Source organism: Nematolebias whitei, chromosome 20, assembly GCF_014905685.2.
Source record: "Nematolebias whitei isolate Nwh7 chromosome 20, NemWhi1, whole genome shotgun sequence".
In the NCBI taxonomy this organism is placed as follows: Eukaryota; Metazoa; Chordata; class Actinopteri; order Cyprinodontiformes; family Rivulidae; genus Nematolebias; species Nematolebias whitei.
In genome coordinates, this window is record NC_056517.1 from 23,842,294 (window position 1) to 23,859,483 (window position 17,190).

The 17,190-nt window shown below is 43.1% G+C and overlaps 1 protein-coding gene across 1 annotated transcript in view; it reads right to left on the minus strand.

Moving 5' to 3' along the window:
* tmx3b (thioredoxin related transmembrane protein 3b) overlaps nucleotides 1-17,190 on the minus strand; it is a 62,117-nt gene that overhangs the window by 32,469 nt on the left and 12,458 nt on the right. Inside the window, exons 6-9 of the mRNA XM_037694228.1 lie at nucleotides 8,735-8,815; nucleotides 8,229-8,328; nucleotides 7,981-8,058; nucleotides 7,014-7,080 (exon numbers count right to left, since the gene is read on the minus strand). Of these exons, the coding sequence (XP_037550156.1) occupies nucleotides 7,014-7,080; nucleotides 7,981-8,058; nucleotides 8,229-8,328; nucleotides 8,735-8,815 (326 nt within the window). The remainder of the gene's footprint in view (nucleotides 1-7,013; nucleotides 7,081-7,980; nucleotides 8,059-8,228; nucleotides 8,329-8,734; nucleotides 8,816-17,190) is intronic.

Sequence of the window (17,190 nt, forward strand, 5' to 3'; positions counted from 1 at the left end):
CAAAAGAAAACATTTATATTCAGGTGAGAGCTTTACCGTAATTTTATTTATTTTTTATTTTATTTTTTTTAATAGGATAGAAAGAAAGAAAGAAAAGACAAAGTAAGACTCCAAAATATAAGAAATATACACAAAGAGCACACGTCAAAACACCCGGCCACTGTCTGTTCACCTGCAAAGAACATGACAAAACACAGCAACAAAATACATATGTATAAAGAACTTAAAATATTCATGGCTTTGCAGTAAGTTTCCATAAATATATATATACCCATACCTTCGCCTATATACATACATACATACATACACATGAATATACACTCACATACATATCTATATATCTACATATAATAATAATAATAATAATAATGTCATCACAATGTCAGCACTGTATGTTTCCATACAATGGCGAAATTAGTCTCTGCATTTAACCCATCCACCACCAGGTGGTGCAGTGGGCAGCTATTGAAAGCGCCCGGGGGACATTTTGGGGATTAGACGTGCTGCCCAGAGACGCCACGTGATGTGCAGTGACTGGGGATCGAACCTGGGACTCTCGGGTCCCAAGCCGGCTGCCCTGCCTCTACACCATCTCGGCCCCCAATATAAAGCCTACATAAGCATCCCTGCTTCTATTTGTGTGTGGTTGTGAGCATGCATAAGTGTATAAGGCTTCTCTAATAGAACATTTATTAGTAACTGTGAAGCAGCAGAGACCCGACCCCCAAGACCAAATAAGTTGTCAAAAATATATCATTTAGAGCCAGCAGTTATGTTTTTCCCACTGCATCGATTTTTGACAGCTATTATTTATGTTCTCCTTGTAAAACAGGCCAAAAGAAAACATTTATATTCAGGTGAGAGCTTTACCGTAATTTTATGGAATGAATGCGTAATGTGACATTTTTATCAGATAGAAAATGTCATCTGAAGCCATCATCTATCACATCATTTTGTTCAATACAGTAGTCCCTCGCTACTTCACAGCTCCTTTGTCGCAGATTCGCTTTATCGCGGATTTTCAAAATAAAATTGGACATGACACAGTTGGCTGATTGATGGATGAGCCATGGATTGTTTATTTAAAATAAATTATTTTAAATGATTTTGCACCATGTGTGTAGCCCATAAGTGCAGGGGAAGGCTCCCTCCTGCAGCTGATCAGCTGATTTCCTTCTTTGCCACACATACATTTCTCCTGCTGCAGCTTTGTGACGTCCAGATGCAACCATCGGCTTTTGTCTTCCAACTTAAAATTCAAAGTAAGTCACATCGTAAAATCGTCATAATGACAAAATAGAAAAGTGTTAAGTTATTTTTAATTATTTTAGAACTTCATGTTCTTCTTCATGTATTTTCCGGACTTTAAGTCACACTTTTTTCATAGTTTGGCCAGTACAGCAAATTACAGTCCAAAGTGACTTATTTACATTTTTTTCCTATTCATGGCAAATTTTTTTGACTGAAGCGTTAAATGTTCATTCATAATGACATGAACCAAAGAGTAAACACCATTTGCAACCGCAACCCCCCATCCCCACCCCACACCCCAATCTTCCTCTGGAGTTGGCAGTTGTTCAGATGCGACACTGAGGAAGACAACTTGCTTGTCGGACTTGTTGGCTTATGTTAATTAAGCTTGTTCAGGATCCCAGGTATGTTCTGTGTGTTGTTATTTCAGATTAAACGTCTGTTCTTATACTTTGTGAAATACACGTCTAAATAAATGTGACTTACACTCAGAAGCAACATGTATACGTTTTTTTTCCTCTTCACGAGGCATTTTTTGACTGATGCAACCTATACTCAGGAGCGACGTACAGTCCGGAAAATATGGTAAGTTAAACATTTTTGTGGTGGCTAATGTCAATTAGCCGTGGCAGCCATGTTGAATTGGCTGGACTCCAAAAGTTAATTGTAAATGTGAACCACATCGTTTCTCTACGAGCATCTGGAGGCAATGTGACAAGTGTTGTGGTGGTTAAAACAAATTTAGGTTTAAAAAAAAAAAAAAGGCACAGTGGGAAAGGATGCTCATAATTAACACTAAACGTAACCAGGACCTCATTATGACACGGTAATAAGTTATGACGACCTTTCTGCTACCATTAAAGTAATTACAAGAACACTGATGACTTTTAACACAAATCTTGTGCTGCATGGCCTCGGAGGAGCTGGGAGGACTATGACATGACAACTTAAAACCTCAAACACCCCTTTAAATCTTTAAGCTTGTACATTACAGTAGTCTCAGGACCTGTTTTCAGTGCTGCTGCGCAGGCAGAGAAGCCGGGATGTAAAGCCTGCTGAGTCAGTCGATCTAGCAGACATTCCAAAGGCTTCTTCTCCACAGATGTTTTGGCTTTATAGACAGCATGCAGCTGCCCAACTTTTTCCCCCAGAAGCAACGGAACGAAGGCGGGGTGGGGGGGGAGGTTGTACGGTCTGATGAAGCTCTCCTACACCGACTCAACTCGCTTCACCTTGAAACAAATTAGAGCTGTTCTCGCCCCGAGCGAGAGGCCTTAGAAATTTCACGCTGCCCTACAGGAGCCTGTCAGCCAAGAGTTCACACAGCGGGAGACGACGTGCAGAGATGAGGGGCAGGAGGGGGAATAAAAACAGACAGCGGGTGGAGGGAGGATGATCCCGTGTCAGAGTTTGGAGCAAAGGTGGGAGGAAGCTCTGACACTTCTCAAGGATGAAGGTTAATGGCACAGAAGACCTCCAAGACTATGCAAATAGAAAGAGAAGTGCTGGGAGAAGCATGGAAGAACAAGCAAGGAAACGGGTAGCATCATTAAAGATGACTCAAAACAGAGGGGGTAGATGAAAAACATGAACGATTTAATAAGCTACCAGTGAATATTTTCTCCTCTGGTACATTTTAGGAATTGTTGCAATTTATTTCATGTTCAGAGTTTGCAAACAAAGTGCAGAAAAACCTGAGAGTGTGCATAATGTTGACCAGCAGGATAAGAGTTTAACAAAAATCTGAATTAGCCTACATAACAATGCATTTCTATTTTTTAAGATAACATTGAGAGGCAGTAGATGAATCAGACTGAACGCTGTCTGTATAGTAATAGCAATAATAGTATTAATATATTGACCCGATTACATAAAAAACACAAAATTTGGCCCAAATGAAGTAGATAAGGAGGAGAATGGGGATTAATCTGTGAAGCAGGGAAAATATTCACAGAAAAAATGTTCTTGTTTGATAAATTTTCAAAACCAAGTTCAAACATCTGCTCAAAGAACTGCAGCTTTTGTTACATTCGCCTCAATTTTCATCCCTAGAGGCTTTTCTGACTTTAGGCAAATGATCAGAACCAGAGTTTAACCTTTAATCCATATTCAAATAGTCGCCGAGGTAAAGACTTTATCAAAGCAGCGTCATTACGTTATCACCTGTTTAAGTGTGATCTCAGCTCGTCATCACTGTCACGATGCATTCATCAGCATCTGCTTTAAACGCACCTAATAAGCGCATGCAAAGACGTTCTGCCTCACAGCTTCCACCTTTATGAACATTTCCATAATTGGAGCGCCGGAGCTAAACCACCGATGCAGAAGAACGGAAAGCATCGCGTCGAGCTGTGAGCAGAGTGAGCGCTCGGAATGTGTTTACAGACTGCCACATCAGTAAACAAAGCTGCAACTGAAGCACAGCAGAGCAAAAAAATAAAATATAAAAAAACAGGTGGTAATGTGCCCATTTGTGTGTGCGTGGGATTGGGGTTAGCAAAATATCTCATGAACCACTGGGCAAATTTTAATCAAACAACAAAAAATGGATGTACATGTATATCTGCAACCAATTAACTTGAGTCAATCTGTTAATAGTAAAAAAAAAAAATATTAAAATGTGTTAGCAAAATAGCTCAAACCACTGAATGAACTTAAATGAAAGTTAGGGGGGAAAAAAACACCTAATGTGCAAGTGATTGACTTTTAGAGTCAACTTAACTAAAGATGGCCACCACAGCCAACTGCCCTTAAAAAAATTAGCAAAAATTCTGTTTTTAGCAGAGAGTCATTACCATATTTACCAAATGCTACTTCTTGCACAAGTGCTAAATCTTTTCGTATGAAACCATCATATCAGCCAGTATCTTTATTTGTGAACATGTAATGACCAAAAGCTCTCAGCCCAGCAGTTCAACACTGAGCATTTCAATTATCATTTATATATCAGACTTTGTACTAACTATATTTTAACGCCATTCTTTAAAAGGGATGTTGCGGTTTGGGAAAGTGCATTTCTGTAATTCAACTTTAAACAACGTGTTGGATAATATCATTTTACACAAAGCGAGATATATTTGTAGAGAGTGGCTCAGCTCAATGAGACCTGCTCTTTTTTTTAAGCACAGCAAGAGCACAAAGTGTGAACTTCTAATATTCTGAATCTGCTTCTTTACAAGGTGAAGCTGTAAAAAGCAAACACCAGGGGAAGAACATAATGGCACTTCTTCCAGCTATCTACCGGTAACTGTTAACAACGGTGTACCACAAGGTTCAGTCTTAGGACCCACCCTCTTCACAATCTACATAAGTAATGTTAGTCAGATAGTTCCTGATGCATCCTTACATTTTTATGCCGACAACACGGTTGTTTATTGTCGTGGTAAAACAGTTGCTAAGGTTCTCCAGCTTTTACAGTCTGCTTTCGACATCATCCAGGCAGATTTGTTTCATCTCAAAATGGTGCTAAATGCTGATGAAACCAAAGGGATGGCGTTTTCAAACAGGAAGTTGGTACCAGCAGATCTTCCTTCTATTTTATCTTCAAATGGTGTTTCTATTGAGTTTGTCTATTCTTATATATACTTGGGTTTCTTGATCAATGCACATCTCTCTTTTAAGCCTCGTGTCGAAAACTTGGTAAATAAATTGAAAATAAAACCGAGTTTCTTTTTCAGAAATAGAGTGTGTCTAACTCTGAATGCTAAGAAACAACTTGTAGCTGCTACTTTCCTTCCCACCATCAACTACGGTGACATCATTTACATGAATGCTCCTACAAGCACCCTGCAGATGTTGGACACTGTCTATCACGGTGCACTAAGATTCATAACTGGCTGTAACTACCGTACCCACCACTGCACCCTGTATTCACTGGTTAACTGGACATCATTAACTTCACACAGACTTTCTCACTGGTACATTTTCATCTTTAAATCACTTCTTGGTCTGTTGCCTTCATACATCTCCTCCTACATGTCACTTCCGTCAGTGCAGCTACAGCGTGCGCTCTCAAGACATAATTACCTGCAGTGTTCCCTCAGTGCGGAGTGAACTTAGCAAAAGGGCCTTCTCCTGCTCTGCTCCAGTTTCCTGGAATTCATTGCAAAAGGATCTGAAGCTCTCAACTTTGACCTCTCTAATGGAATTTTAAACAACTGCTAAGTTCATGTCAAAAACCAATGCAGACATGTTCCTGTTTTTAATATTTTACATCGCTTTATAATGTAACTGCTTTTGTTTAGTTTTTATATAATTTTTTCTATTTACTTTTCATTTTATATGCTTTTTATATGATTGTCTACAGTTGTCTGTACCTTATCTGTGTTCTTTGTTTAAAAACAGGTCTCGCTTGTAAATTAGTCCTCAAGGCTCAATGAGACTAACCTGTATAAATAAAGGTTGAATGAAAATAACATGATGAAAATTGTTAGCATATTCCTGTAGGTGGCAGCCTTTAAAATGACCAGGTATTAGGGAAAAAAAAAAAAAAAAGTTTCTAAAAATGTGCAAGTGCAAATATGCAAGTCATGCAATATAATATCCTCAGCCAGCATAAAACCATGCCACCAAGTGCCTATGCAAATGCGACTCGGAGGTTTAGCTAAATAACATTAGATAAAAAAAAGTTTCTGACTGAGCAGTATGCAAAATGAGGGCAGCAGAAGAGCATAAAGGAGGCTCAGCCCATTCATTTTGATGTTTAATGTACAGTCGGTGGAATTTCATGGAGACCAGTCTTCTGAGAAATACAACCTGGCAGAGACCTCAACACAAGTTTAAAAAAGATTTTAAAAAAAGGAAGATCTGAATAGTTTTCTTAAGAGGACAAATTTCTTTTCCACTGTCACCGTAAGTAGGATGTGTGCTCTATTTGTGAGCCACAATACTTCATATTACAAATGTTTTTCTTAAAACTGTTTGTGAAGAATTAAAAGGGAGCGGAAGGCAAAGACACAACCAAGTCATTTTACCACACTCTCCTTCGACAAGTTTAACACGTCGTCGCCATGGCAATGCGAGGCATTTACCACAGCCTCTGCATCAGGGTCCTGGAGGACTCGGCAGAGAGCGGCGTTTTTGTCGTCAACGTTTGCTGCTGCGAGCCCCTGCTGCTGCGGTTCTGGAGCATGAAGCCAGCCTTCTGTAATGGTCAGGTGGAGCAGTCACATGTGACATATAAGGCAGCGGTGGAGATGGATTTTGTTCTACGGGTGATAGACCGCGCGCCGAACCTTCCAAACAGCTACTACTGGGGCCCGTTTGTGTTGGCGCTGTGCCTCGACGCTCTTCCCTTCCAGTTCCGGCTCTCATCTAGGATCCAGTGTTGCGCTGATTTACAAGAATCCATGAAGAAATGTGGTAAACTAACATTGCTACGATATAAGCCTTAAACTTGAGCAACTTCTTACGTCAAATATGATTGTTTGCTCCGAATTGCTGCAAAATCTGCACAAATGTTTGATGAATCGGTTCTTTTTTGGGGGCCAAACACCGAGGTGTGCCATGCACGTCCGCCCAGAGACAAACCGCCACATCACTGGCCTAACCACACAACTATAAACATGGGCAGAGCCGTGGCTGCTATATGATGAGCCAGGCACAACATCAGTCAGTGTGGTGAGGAAAATTAAAGACTAGCAGCCGGAACGGGAAAGTACAAGAGGAAGACGTTACACAAAGAACAGAGGGAACAGATGGAATGAGAAGGAGGCAGCTTTTCAAGAGAACTTTGGTGAAAAAGTGTATAAGAAAGCACTCACCATCATACGTAAAATGACCTCCATCCTTGAAGACAATAACAGCAGGAAGCTCTGACAAAGACACGCACTGTGAAAGACAGAATATTTTCCTTTTAAAATGGTCTTGATCCAAAGCTCTTTGGGCTTTCTGAAGGTCTTTTAAAGTTTTTCTTTTGATTTTGGCTGTTTTTCCCCTTTATTTTCAGTCCAGTTCTTACACCAGATTATTTTATTAGAAATGTTTTTAAGCTTCTTAACTTAAAACTTATAATTCAAACACTTAAATTCAAGGATTTAAAGTTAAAGTTGGCAAAAGAACCAGTTTTCAGTTGGATCTTCAGCACTTGCTGTTACAAGTCTGTCCGAGAAACACAATTACCAGTAGTTCCTATTTTTAGACGCAACTAAATTGCCAATGATAACACAGTCTGAGTGGCTAAATAATTAAAAAGGTTAAACACCTAATGGATGAACTGAGGTGTGTCCCATCCCCTGTCAGATAAGACTCCAGCTCCCCCTTTTTATTCTTCACTTGTTGAGTTTCAACATTTTTAAGGCTTTTATGCAAGATATGGCAAGTTGTTCTAGAATAACTTTTTTTGTGGCAATACACTTTTGTCTTTTGCCTATTTTTGTAAATTCTGCCAAAAAAAATTTTTTTTTTTTTTTTTAAATGCCTTTGCAATAATTTGGTGAAGTTCCTAAAAGTCCCATTTAAAATGAATCATTTGCTCAGTCTGCAATGTGTAAATGCAGCATAGGTCCTTTATGAGCCTTTTTTTTTTTACACCCAAATATTTCATGGATTAAAGAAATTAAATTACCTAAACAAGCAAACATCTTCCTCTGAAGGTGTTCAAGTACTGCACAGAAAATTAATTTTAAACAAGCAGCCAAAAACTCCCACAGAAAACCCTAAAGGAAAGTTGACAAAATACCATTAAAATAGTTTCAAAGACATGAGATGTAGATGATCATGTAGATTTACCCCTGGTAGGGATTCCTCTGAGGCTGAGAAGAAGTAGGTGTAGACGATGAGCTCAGATGCTACATCGTTGTACCTCTCCTGCAAAGATTAAAAATAAAGTTTAAAACATTACCCAAAAGCTTTTTATACATTCAGAGGTCTTACACACAACATGATAATTGTTTTAATTATGTTTAGCTTCGTGTTTGTGCTGAAGGTTGGAATAAAAACATCTTGATTTATGAGTGAGTGACACAAACGGTGTTTACTTTGAGAGGAGACTCCCCACCGACGTACACAAAAAGAACGTCATGCCGTTTCAGCACATGCTCAAACATCTGGTTGCTGGGAAGGGCTCGAACGGCTGGTCTGAAAGAATAAAACACGAAAATTATTTTTTATGAGCATTTTAATCAAAATCTAAACGGAACTTAAATAAAGTGAGGCGTCCAAGCATTATTTCTGTGCCGATGGTGCCACCTAGTGGAGCTTTAACAACAAGCTCTCCTGGACTGAACTCTGGGCCAAGCTTTTGATCATCCCCTCTGTCATGGATCGAGCGTGATTCCCCTCAAGGAGGAGAAAATCTGCCAGGCTTAGTTGATACAGTAGCTTAAAGTGGAGCATCAGAGGCAGAAATCCATTAAGCTATGAAACAAATATGGCCTGCGTTGATAAGCTGGCTTGGATGGATTTCGTTAGCGCAGCATGTGTCCTTTTGAAGTAAGGCAAGTTCTGCTCGGTTCTTAGTTGAGTGTCATTTTGTTTAACTCACCCCGCCACTCTGTTGGCAAACTCTACAATATCATCTTTGGTTCTCGGTCCCTTGTAGCTGTAGGCGAGATCTCCCTTTAACCTGAAAAATGAAGACAAGACAAAAACAAAACAAGAATAAGAGGACACTACTTTAATGTGATTCAATGGAATTGAATTAAATAAATATCTACATAAAATGCCATTGACTGGAAAAGTGGTAAACAATAGTAATTTTGGTTGTATTAAGACAGTTTGTTGAGACAATTATTCTATTTAATTGAGTGTATTCAGTGGTTTCCCCTCATTAAAATGGTAAAGATAAACTTCTTCTAGCTCAAGGGTTTGCAAGCTTTTAGATCAAAACAGCCATTTTTATACTTCTCTTAAACAAACTGTCTAGAGCTGCGCATTATCAGCTGGTGGCTCATGGGCCACTTCAGATTCTTCTGAAGGGGTTTTTGTTTCCAGCCAGTGGGGGTGACTTTATAAGACAAAAATTATATTATGAATTTAAACATTTATTAATATTTTTACATTTTAAGGCTAAAGAAAAGACCACACTTACATAAACGTGGGGAAAAATATATATTTCATAAAAATTTATTTTAAGTCTGCAGGTTTATGCGAGTCTTCCTTTTAATTTTAGAAAAATTAAAATAAATTTGTATCCCACTTTAAAGTAGTAAAGCTTAAATTCAAAGTGTATTTAAATATTATGTAATTGTGACTTGGTGAAATTTTAATTCAAAATTTGTATTTACTTTTACTTTAATTAAGTATATCTATCAATTAATTAATTTATTATTAATCAATCATCATATTTCTTCTAGGCAGCTTGTCCTAAAAAGTATTCAAAAAAAATTCTGCTGGATTTGACAGATTGATCCCACTTTAAAGCCACAAGTTGGAAAAATGAAGTAGCTAAAGCTAAGCAACATTATATTTTCTCCTTGTTTTAATAATTTATTGTAAACATTTGTAGAACAAAATTGCTAAAACTTTCCATTTCTCTTCACTGTGGGTATAAAAACCAATTAATTTACACTTTGCTTTATGTTTGGTCAAAGCTTCAAGGAGCCATATATGACCCCAGAGCCGCAGGTTGCAGACCCCTGTTCTAGCTGCTTTTCTCAGCTTTTATCCAGTAATTTGCCACCCAACACATTCACGTTCTTGTTTTCATATAGAAACACAGAAAAAAATAATGTTGCTTTCCAAAACATAAAGTTACAGCAAATATTTCATTTAATTTGAGCTTATTGTGATTATTGAACTGGACTAAGAAATTTAAAAAAATTGAGTTTTAATCTTTTTCAGATCAAATAAGCAGAAGATCGTTGGTTACGTACTGTAACCCCAGATTCTATGAATATAGGCGTAGCCCTTTAAGGCTGCCGCTGATGGTTTATCCCGTTATGCGCAGCATAAGCACTGAAAAAAATTAGTCCATGCCCACCTGCTGTGTGGGCCCCACCCGGTCCGTATAAATTACGTTAAGAGCGGGAAATCGGCTCCCAAAATAGCTTTTTTCTTCAGCCATTTAGGAGCCAGTGAGGCCCGACGCTTAAAGGGCTACGCCTATATTCATAGAATCTGGGGTTACAGTACGTAACCAACGTTCTATTTCATATAGGCTTCGCCCTTTAAGGCTGTCGCTGATGGTTTAAGGGCGAAGCGGATGTGGTCCTCGCCTCACTGGGTCCATTCGAACACAGTAAGAAGCGGAAGCTTGCCCAAAAAACGTCTTGTCACTCAGCTCCCCGTGTGCATAAACTACGCATCGCGTAATTATGTGCCATGCACAGACGCATGTTGTGTAACTATACGTTCTGACAAACATGAATACCCCGGAAAAACTTTCAACGGAAGAGGAAGTTGAAAAGAGGGGGGGGAGGGGGGCATGAACCAACTGGTTCATGGTTGAACAGTATAAACAGATTAATGTCCATGAATTGATAAATAATCAAATGAACTGATTAGTAACAATAGTCATGAACTGATTAGTGACAATAGAACCAAAATCACAGACACGACTTGTGACTGATAACATCTCACACTGTAATGCATGCAGACAGAAGTGAGCTTAAACAGAGTTCCATGAGAACAACAATATTCATTCTGTTAGAGCACTAAGGACAGAATGTGTCATGGAACGAGCCGTTACATCACGTAGGTAAAAGCGAATAAATGAGCAGGGTGTTGACCATGCAGCCGCAGTGCAAATGTCCTGCATTGACATACCATTATGCAGAGCAGTCGAAGATGCGATACCCCTGGTCGAGTGTGCTTAGAGGTTGACAGGAGGCCCTAAATCTGATGCTCTGTAGGCTTCAGAAAAAAAGGCCTCACACAGCCAGTGTGACAAGCGCTGGATGGATAACGGCGACCTGCAGAAGCATCTCTATAATGCACAAACAATTGTTGAATTTGAACGCATTGCAGCTGTGCGCGTTACGTAACACGTCAACGCCTGCACCGGGCAGAGAAGATGAACAGATGCTTCCCCTTCTGATCTGTGGGGGGGAAAAGAACCCCTCCAACGACATCACTCTTGATTTAAAAGAGCTCGTGATGTTTTAGGCATAAAAGCTGGGTTGGTCTTAAAACAGCTGAGCTGCCCGTCAGCCTAATTCTAAGGCATGACGAAACAACAGAGAGGGCAGATAATTACTTACCCTCTTAGCGGGTGTTAAAACCAGCAGCAGGACTGTTTAAAGAGACAAGAATTTAATGAAAACTGATCCAGAGGCTCAATTGAAGCTTTGATCAGGGCTCGCAGGACCAGCGTTAAATCCCACTGTGGAACAAGTGGGCATGAAACAGGCCTACCTCTCTGTACACCTTTTAGAAACCGCTTCATCAGCGGGTGATTAAAAGCTGTTCTGTCTCCAGACCCTTTGTGGCAGGAAGAGATGACTGCAACGTACGTTAAAGCGTACTGAAAGCCAACTCCCTATCCATCAGGTGTTGTAGAAAAACAACACGCTGCCTAAAAGGCATGAAGTGGTCTCTAAAACTTCTCTGTACACCAGCGCTGAAAAGCCGTACCCTTGATGTGTACAGAACTGTGGTAGATGCAGCACGTGAATCTTGAATTGTGCACACTATCTCCTGAGGGAGACCCATCCTCTAAATGGGACCGCTCAGCGGTCAAACCCACCGGTGTTGACCTATTTCTGGGTAACTCTTGGTCGCTCCTCCTGCCTGAAGGAGAGCATCCTTCCTCCACGACAGTTCCACGGCGACCCCACAACAGACGTTGCAGGCCTGGGAACCATAGTGCGTTCACACGCCGGGAGCCACCAGGAGAGCTGTCAATCCCTCCTCCTGAACTCGGTTAATGGACCGTAAAAAACAGAGGAGGTGAGGGAAAAGAAACGCGTAAAAAGCGTTTTGGGCCACCGACTGTGAGCAAATGCGTCCCCCCCCAGCGATGGATCGTCTCGCGGGCTCAGGGAAAAAACCGTAGTTGACACTGAGCGTTCTTCTCGCGTCGCAAACAGGTCCACAGCTGCTTTGCCAACTTCTGCTGTGTCTGAAAAACATCAGATCCGGATGGAGGATCCGGTCCACATAACGTGGGCCGCCCTTGGACGTCACATCAGCCCCTCTGTTCAGAACATCGGATATGTAAACCGCTCTAATAAAAGCAGGTTTGATGAACCCAACTCAGTAGCTTCCGCGCAATGTGTAACATCTGGGCTGAACGCACACCCCCCTGGCGGTTATGTACGCAGCAGTCACCATGTTGTCTGTGTGAATCAACACGTGTTGATTCTGTAGCACGGGAGCAAAGTGTTGAATCACATTCAGCACTGTGCGACACTCCAAAACATTGATGTGGGCTGATGTGCGGTGGGGCCACAGTGCCCCTACTGCTTGAGATAGGCATGTTCCCCCCCCCAACCTGACAGAGACGCGTCCGTGAAGACTGACACGTGACGTGGGTCTGCTGACGGGGACTCCCTCTGACAGAGCCAGGGTGTTTCCCCAGTGTCGGAGGTCTGCTCCCATGGAGGGAGGGACAGTGATCATCCGTCTCTTTTGTTTTACTGGATCCACACGCAGACGCGTAAACCACCTCTGGAGGCGTCTCATGTGTAACAAACCCAGCGGGACCACTGTGTGAGCTGATGACGTCATTCCCAACAGCTTCATGACGGAGACAGCTGTTACCACTTTGCCAGGTCTTACGTGGCGTAATTGGTTTTTAGAGTGTCGATTCTTGTTGTGATAAACGAGCCGTCATGGTAATTGAGTTTAATTCCACTCCCAGATAACAATTATCTGGGCCGGGAAAATCGAGCTCTTCTTCCAGTTATGGCGAAAACCAGATTTAGCAGGTGTGATGCTAACACCTGAGCCTGTATCAATGCTTCCTGTCTGGAGTGAGACAGGGGCAGCAGGTCGTCCAGGTAAAACAAAACTCTCATCCCTGCTTGTGCAGTGGATGCAGGGCTGTCTCCACACACTTTGAGAACGTACGAGGCGCGAGGGAGTACCCAAAAGGCAACCTGTTGTACTGATACTTCATCCCTTGAAAGGCGAAACGCAGAAATTTTCTGTGTTTTGGGATGATTGGTGTGTGAAAATAGGCATCTTTTAAAACGATGGAGACAAATCAGTCGTTTTCCTGGATGTTGTCCAACAGCTGTCTGTTCATCAACATGTGAAAAAATCTGTTCATGATCGCTTTGTTGAAAGCTGACAGATCCAGAATCGGTCTCATCCCCCCGGTCCTTTTGGGGACCAGGAAGTAGCGTGAGTAAAACCCTGTGTTTTCCTCCTCGTTGGGAACTCTTGAGATTACACCTTTTATCAGAAGCTCTTGGACTTCTGCATTTAAGGCTGAGACTTGGTCTGGTGATGACAGGACCGTCTCTATAACTCCTCCGAACGGAGGGGGTCGGGTTGCAAACTGCATCGTGTAACCCTTGCATAACACTCTGTCCATCCATCTGTCCGGTGAGCATGTTTTTAACCACTCTGCGTGACGTTCGTGGAGTGGACGTGCGTTTAAATGATGTGCCGTGTTTTGAACGGATGTCATCCAAACCTCCGCCTCGACCGCCGTCATGCGTCGCGGAAATGTTTTCCGCGTGACCCAAGGCGAGGCTTTCTCGAAGGGCTGTTCTGCGCGCGCCCGCGCGCTGTGACTGGATCGCGGACCAACCTTCATGTCCGGGCGGGGCGGTGTGTGCTGAGGCGAGGCGTGTGTCAGCTGATGAAGTGAAGGTTGTGAGCCTCGCGGGAGCGCACGTTTCCTCTGGAGGGACGCGCGCCGCTCTCGCTGAGGGCGGGGCCCGTCATTGGATTCATTCAGCTGTCTCACGCTTATGCCGCCGTGAGCTGCTGATCGCTGAGACGCGGTGGATGACGGCCACTCGCGTTCATTCATGAGAGGCGTGTGTTGTTTTCGCTGAGAGCAGGGACCTCCACCGGACCCGGCCTGCGGTCCCACATTTATCCCGATGTGGGCCGGTGAGCGCCGGGCAGCTGTGCGTGAATCATCGACACAGTGCCGTTGGATGGAGGCTGCTTGTCTCGCTCGGGAGCGCGTTAACACCGTTGGGAGGTGATCGTGCGGGTCTGATTGACAACAAGTTATTTCGCTTACCGTGGTGTCACGTGAGCGTCTGGGCATGTGAAGGAGCGGCGGTGGATTTAAAAAACCTTTATTTAAGGACACCGGCTCTTATGAGTGGAGGATGTGTGTGTAGCGGCTGTGAGCTCATCCGAGCTTACAGACTGGCTAAAAAACAGGCATTTTGATCTTTGAAAAATCATTTATTCAATTCCTGTGTCATTTATACACGCATCCTCCGCAGACCGTCATTTCTTAAACTTCTCCCCCGTGAGCCCTGCGGTTTGTTTGCTCCGAGCGCCGTCTGCAGGCGATCTCTGGGGAAAACGCTGAAGTGCAGGCTGCCGGACTGAGGAGGGGTGGTCTCTGGCGGGCGGGGCTGGTGGTGGAGCTGGGCGAGACGAAGCTGCTGCTGCCGAGGAGCGTCGATGTTTCTGCCTCTGCTTTCGACGATCTCTCCAGCGGGCTGGAGGACGGAATGAGCCGCGCGGCTTGATGAGATGGCGTACAGCTTCCGACGTCTCCTCCGACTGCTTCGAATTCGTCAGCATGGACGTCAAGCTGCTTCCGAACAGCGCGTCCGATGAGATGGGGCCCTCCATCCGGTCTTTGTGCAGCTTTTCCGGCAGCAATGGAGAGTGACGGAGCCAGATGGAACGTTGGATTACCGTCATCCATGCTACAATCCTCGACAGGCAAACCGAGGGAGCGGCGCACATGTTGAGGATGGCGTCTGCCGATTACACAGGGAGCTCTTTGTCTCCTCCGGCAGGTCTGAAGGTCTCCAGCCTTTTCGACATGCTAATGCTAGCAGCGCATGTTGTTGCTAACTGCGGTTGCCTGAAAACACGTCGGTGGGCTCGATTGGAGAGCTTTGGTCGCCGTCTGGTTCCTCCGGAGGGACGGGACGCTGCTCCGACCTGGACAGCTTCGCTCCGGAAGCTTCCGCGAGGCTTGGCTCCAGGGGAGGGAACCGAGGAATAGCGTCAGTTGCCTTACAGAAGGAGTTCTTTGTCTCCAAGGCAGGTCTGCGGCCTTCAGACCCTTGGACATGCTATATGCTAGCAGCGCACGTTGTTGCTAACTGCGGCTGCCTGGAAAACACGTCAGTGAAAAATAACCTTTCCGCCGATCATCCGAACTGGCGGGAAAAGGCGAGGGACGTAGAAAAAAAGGGGTCCCTTCATGTCAGCCTCCTCCCGGGTTCCGCCGGGCAACCCCTGAGGGCGCTGTCGGCCGGGAGCGGTGTGATCGCCGATGCGAAACGAGGTGGGATGGGGTGAGCATTCACTCAGCCCCCCTCCACCTACACTACGCTCCCCGGGAGGGAATGAGCAGCGGGGGCTGCAGCTGAGCACACCTTGCCCCGGAGGAACCATCCGGTTCGCCCCGAGGGTCGGCGATAAGAGGAAAAACACAAGATGGCGTTGTCCAGCGTGTAATGACCTGTCACTGGGAAATGTTCCCCGACGCTTACCTTGGAATAAGACTGCTGTCATCTTCTCCTCGGGGAGGAGAACTCACCGGACGACCGGAGGTCGACTGCCGGGCCAAGCATCCTTCACAAAGGTTGGTCATTTACACAATTTATCTTCTTTGTTCTTCTGACAGTGCTATATTAGCTCGCTGAAGAAAAAATGGGAGCCGATTTCCCGCTCTTAACGTAATTTATACGGACCGGGTGGGGCCCACACAGCAGGTGGGCGTGGACTAATTTTTTTCAGTGCTTATGCTGCGCATAACGGGATAAACCATCAGCGACAGCCTTAAAGGGCGAAGCCTATATGAAATAGAACTAAACGCTGTCTCTTTAAACTGCTACAGCAACAAAAAAAATCCATCAAAGAGATAGCAGGAGAAGTGGTCAAATCAACGGGGAATTATGTTGTAGAAAAAAGGACACACCGATGTGCTTAGCAACATAAAACACAGAGATGTCCATAGGAACAAAAAAAAGGCAGTGATCACAAGAAGTGAAAACCCTTCTAACACGTCAAGCTGTACAAAAAACTCCCTCCACTTCGTACTCATATTATCCAGGTCAGCCAGGAAAAGAAAATACAGCAAAAACAAAGATGGAGATTTCATAAGATGGTGCAAATAACTCATAAACCTCAAGACCAAAAAGGCCAGAAAAGAGTTCAATGAAAACAAACACCCTAAAAGTCTGAATAATTAACTACTTGTTTTAAACCGAGCAACCTGCAGAAGAGTGCCGGGGAAGGAAAAAAATATATAAATAAATGATTTGGAACAACTCCTTTAAAGCAGACATGATTATCTTTAAAATACATGCAGGCGGTGTGACAGCATGAGCACGCAGGGCTTCCTGTGACATGAAACAGCAGCAAAATGGTGAACTTGTCATGTGTTTAGGGGGAAATCATCAGCTCAGATAAAATCAAATGCTGCAGAATTGTTTGTAAAACATTTAAAAGAGAGTGCAGATGGACAATGACCCAAAACACATTACAAATAGAGCTTCTGAGAGCAAAGGAAACAAAAACAGAGTCTGCTTTCCTAATGAATAGTTAGAAAGATGGAGAAAGGAATAGTTGTGTTAAAGGTATTGCATCAACAAGGAAAAAGTTTTTTTTTTAAATGCTTGAATTTACTAAACGATTCAAAGTATTTTGTTAACCATAAGAAATAAGCTCAAAATGTGCATTTAGACTGCGTTCAAAATGTTTTTTTAGCAATTTAAAAGAATAAAAACAATGACAACTGTGTCAATGTCCAGATATATTCAGATATTATTCAGATAAGGGCCTCTTCCTTCAAGGTTCTTTACAGTCATTCTCATCACATGTGGTACATGAGGTGGAACGAAAGTGTCTACACAAGGTCTTAAAGGGCCTAAAGGGTTTAAAACGCACACACACACACATATA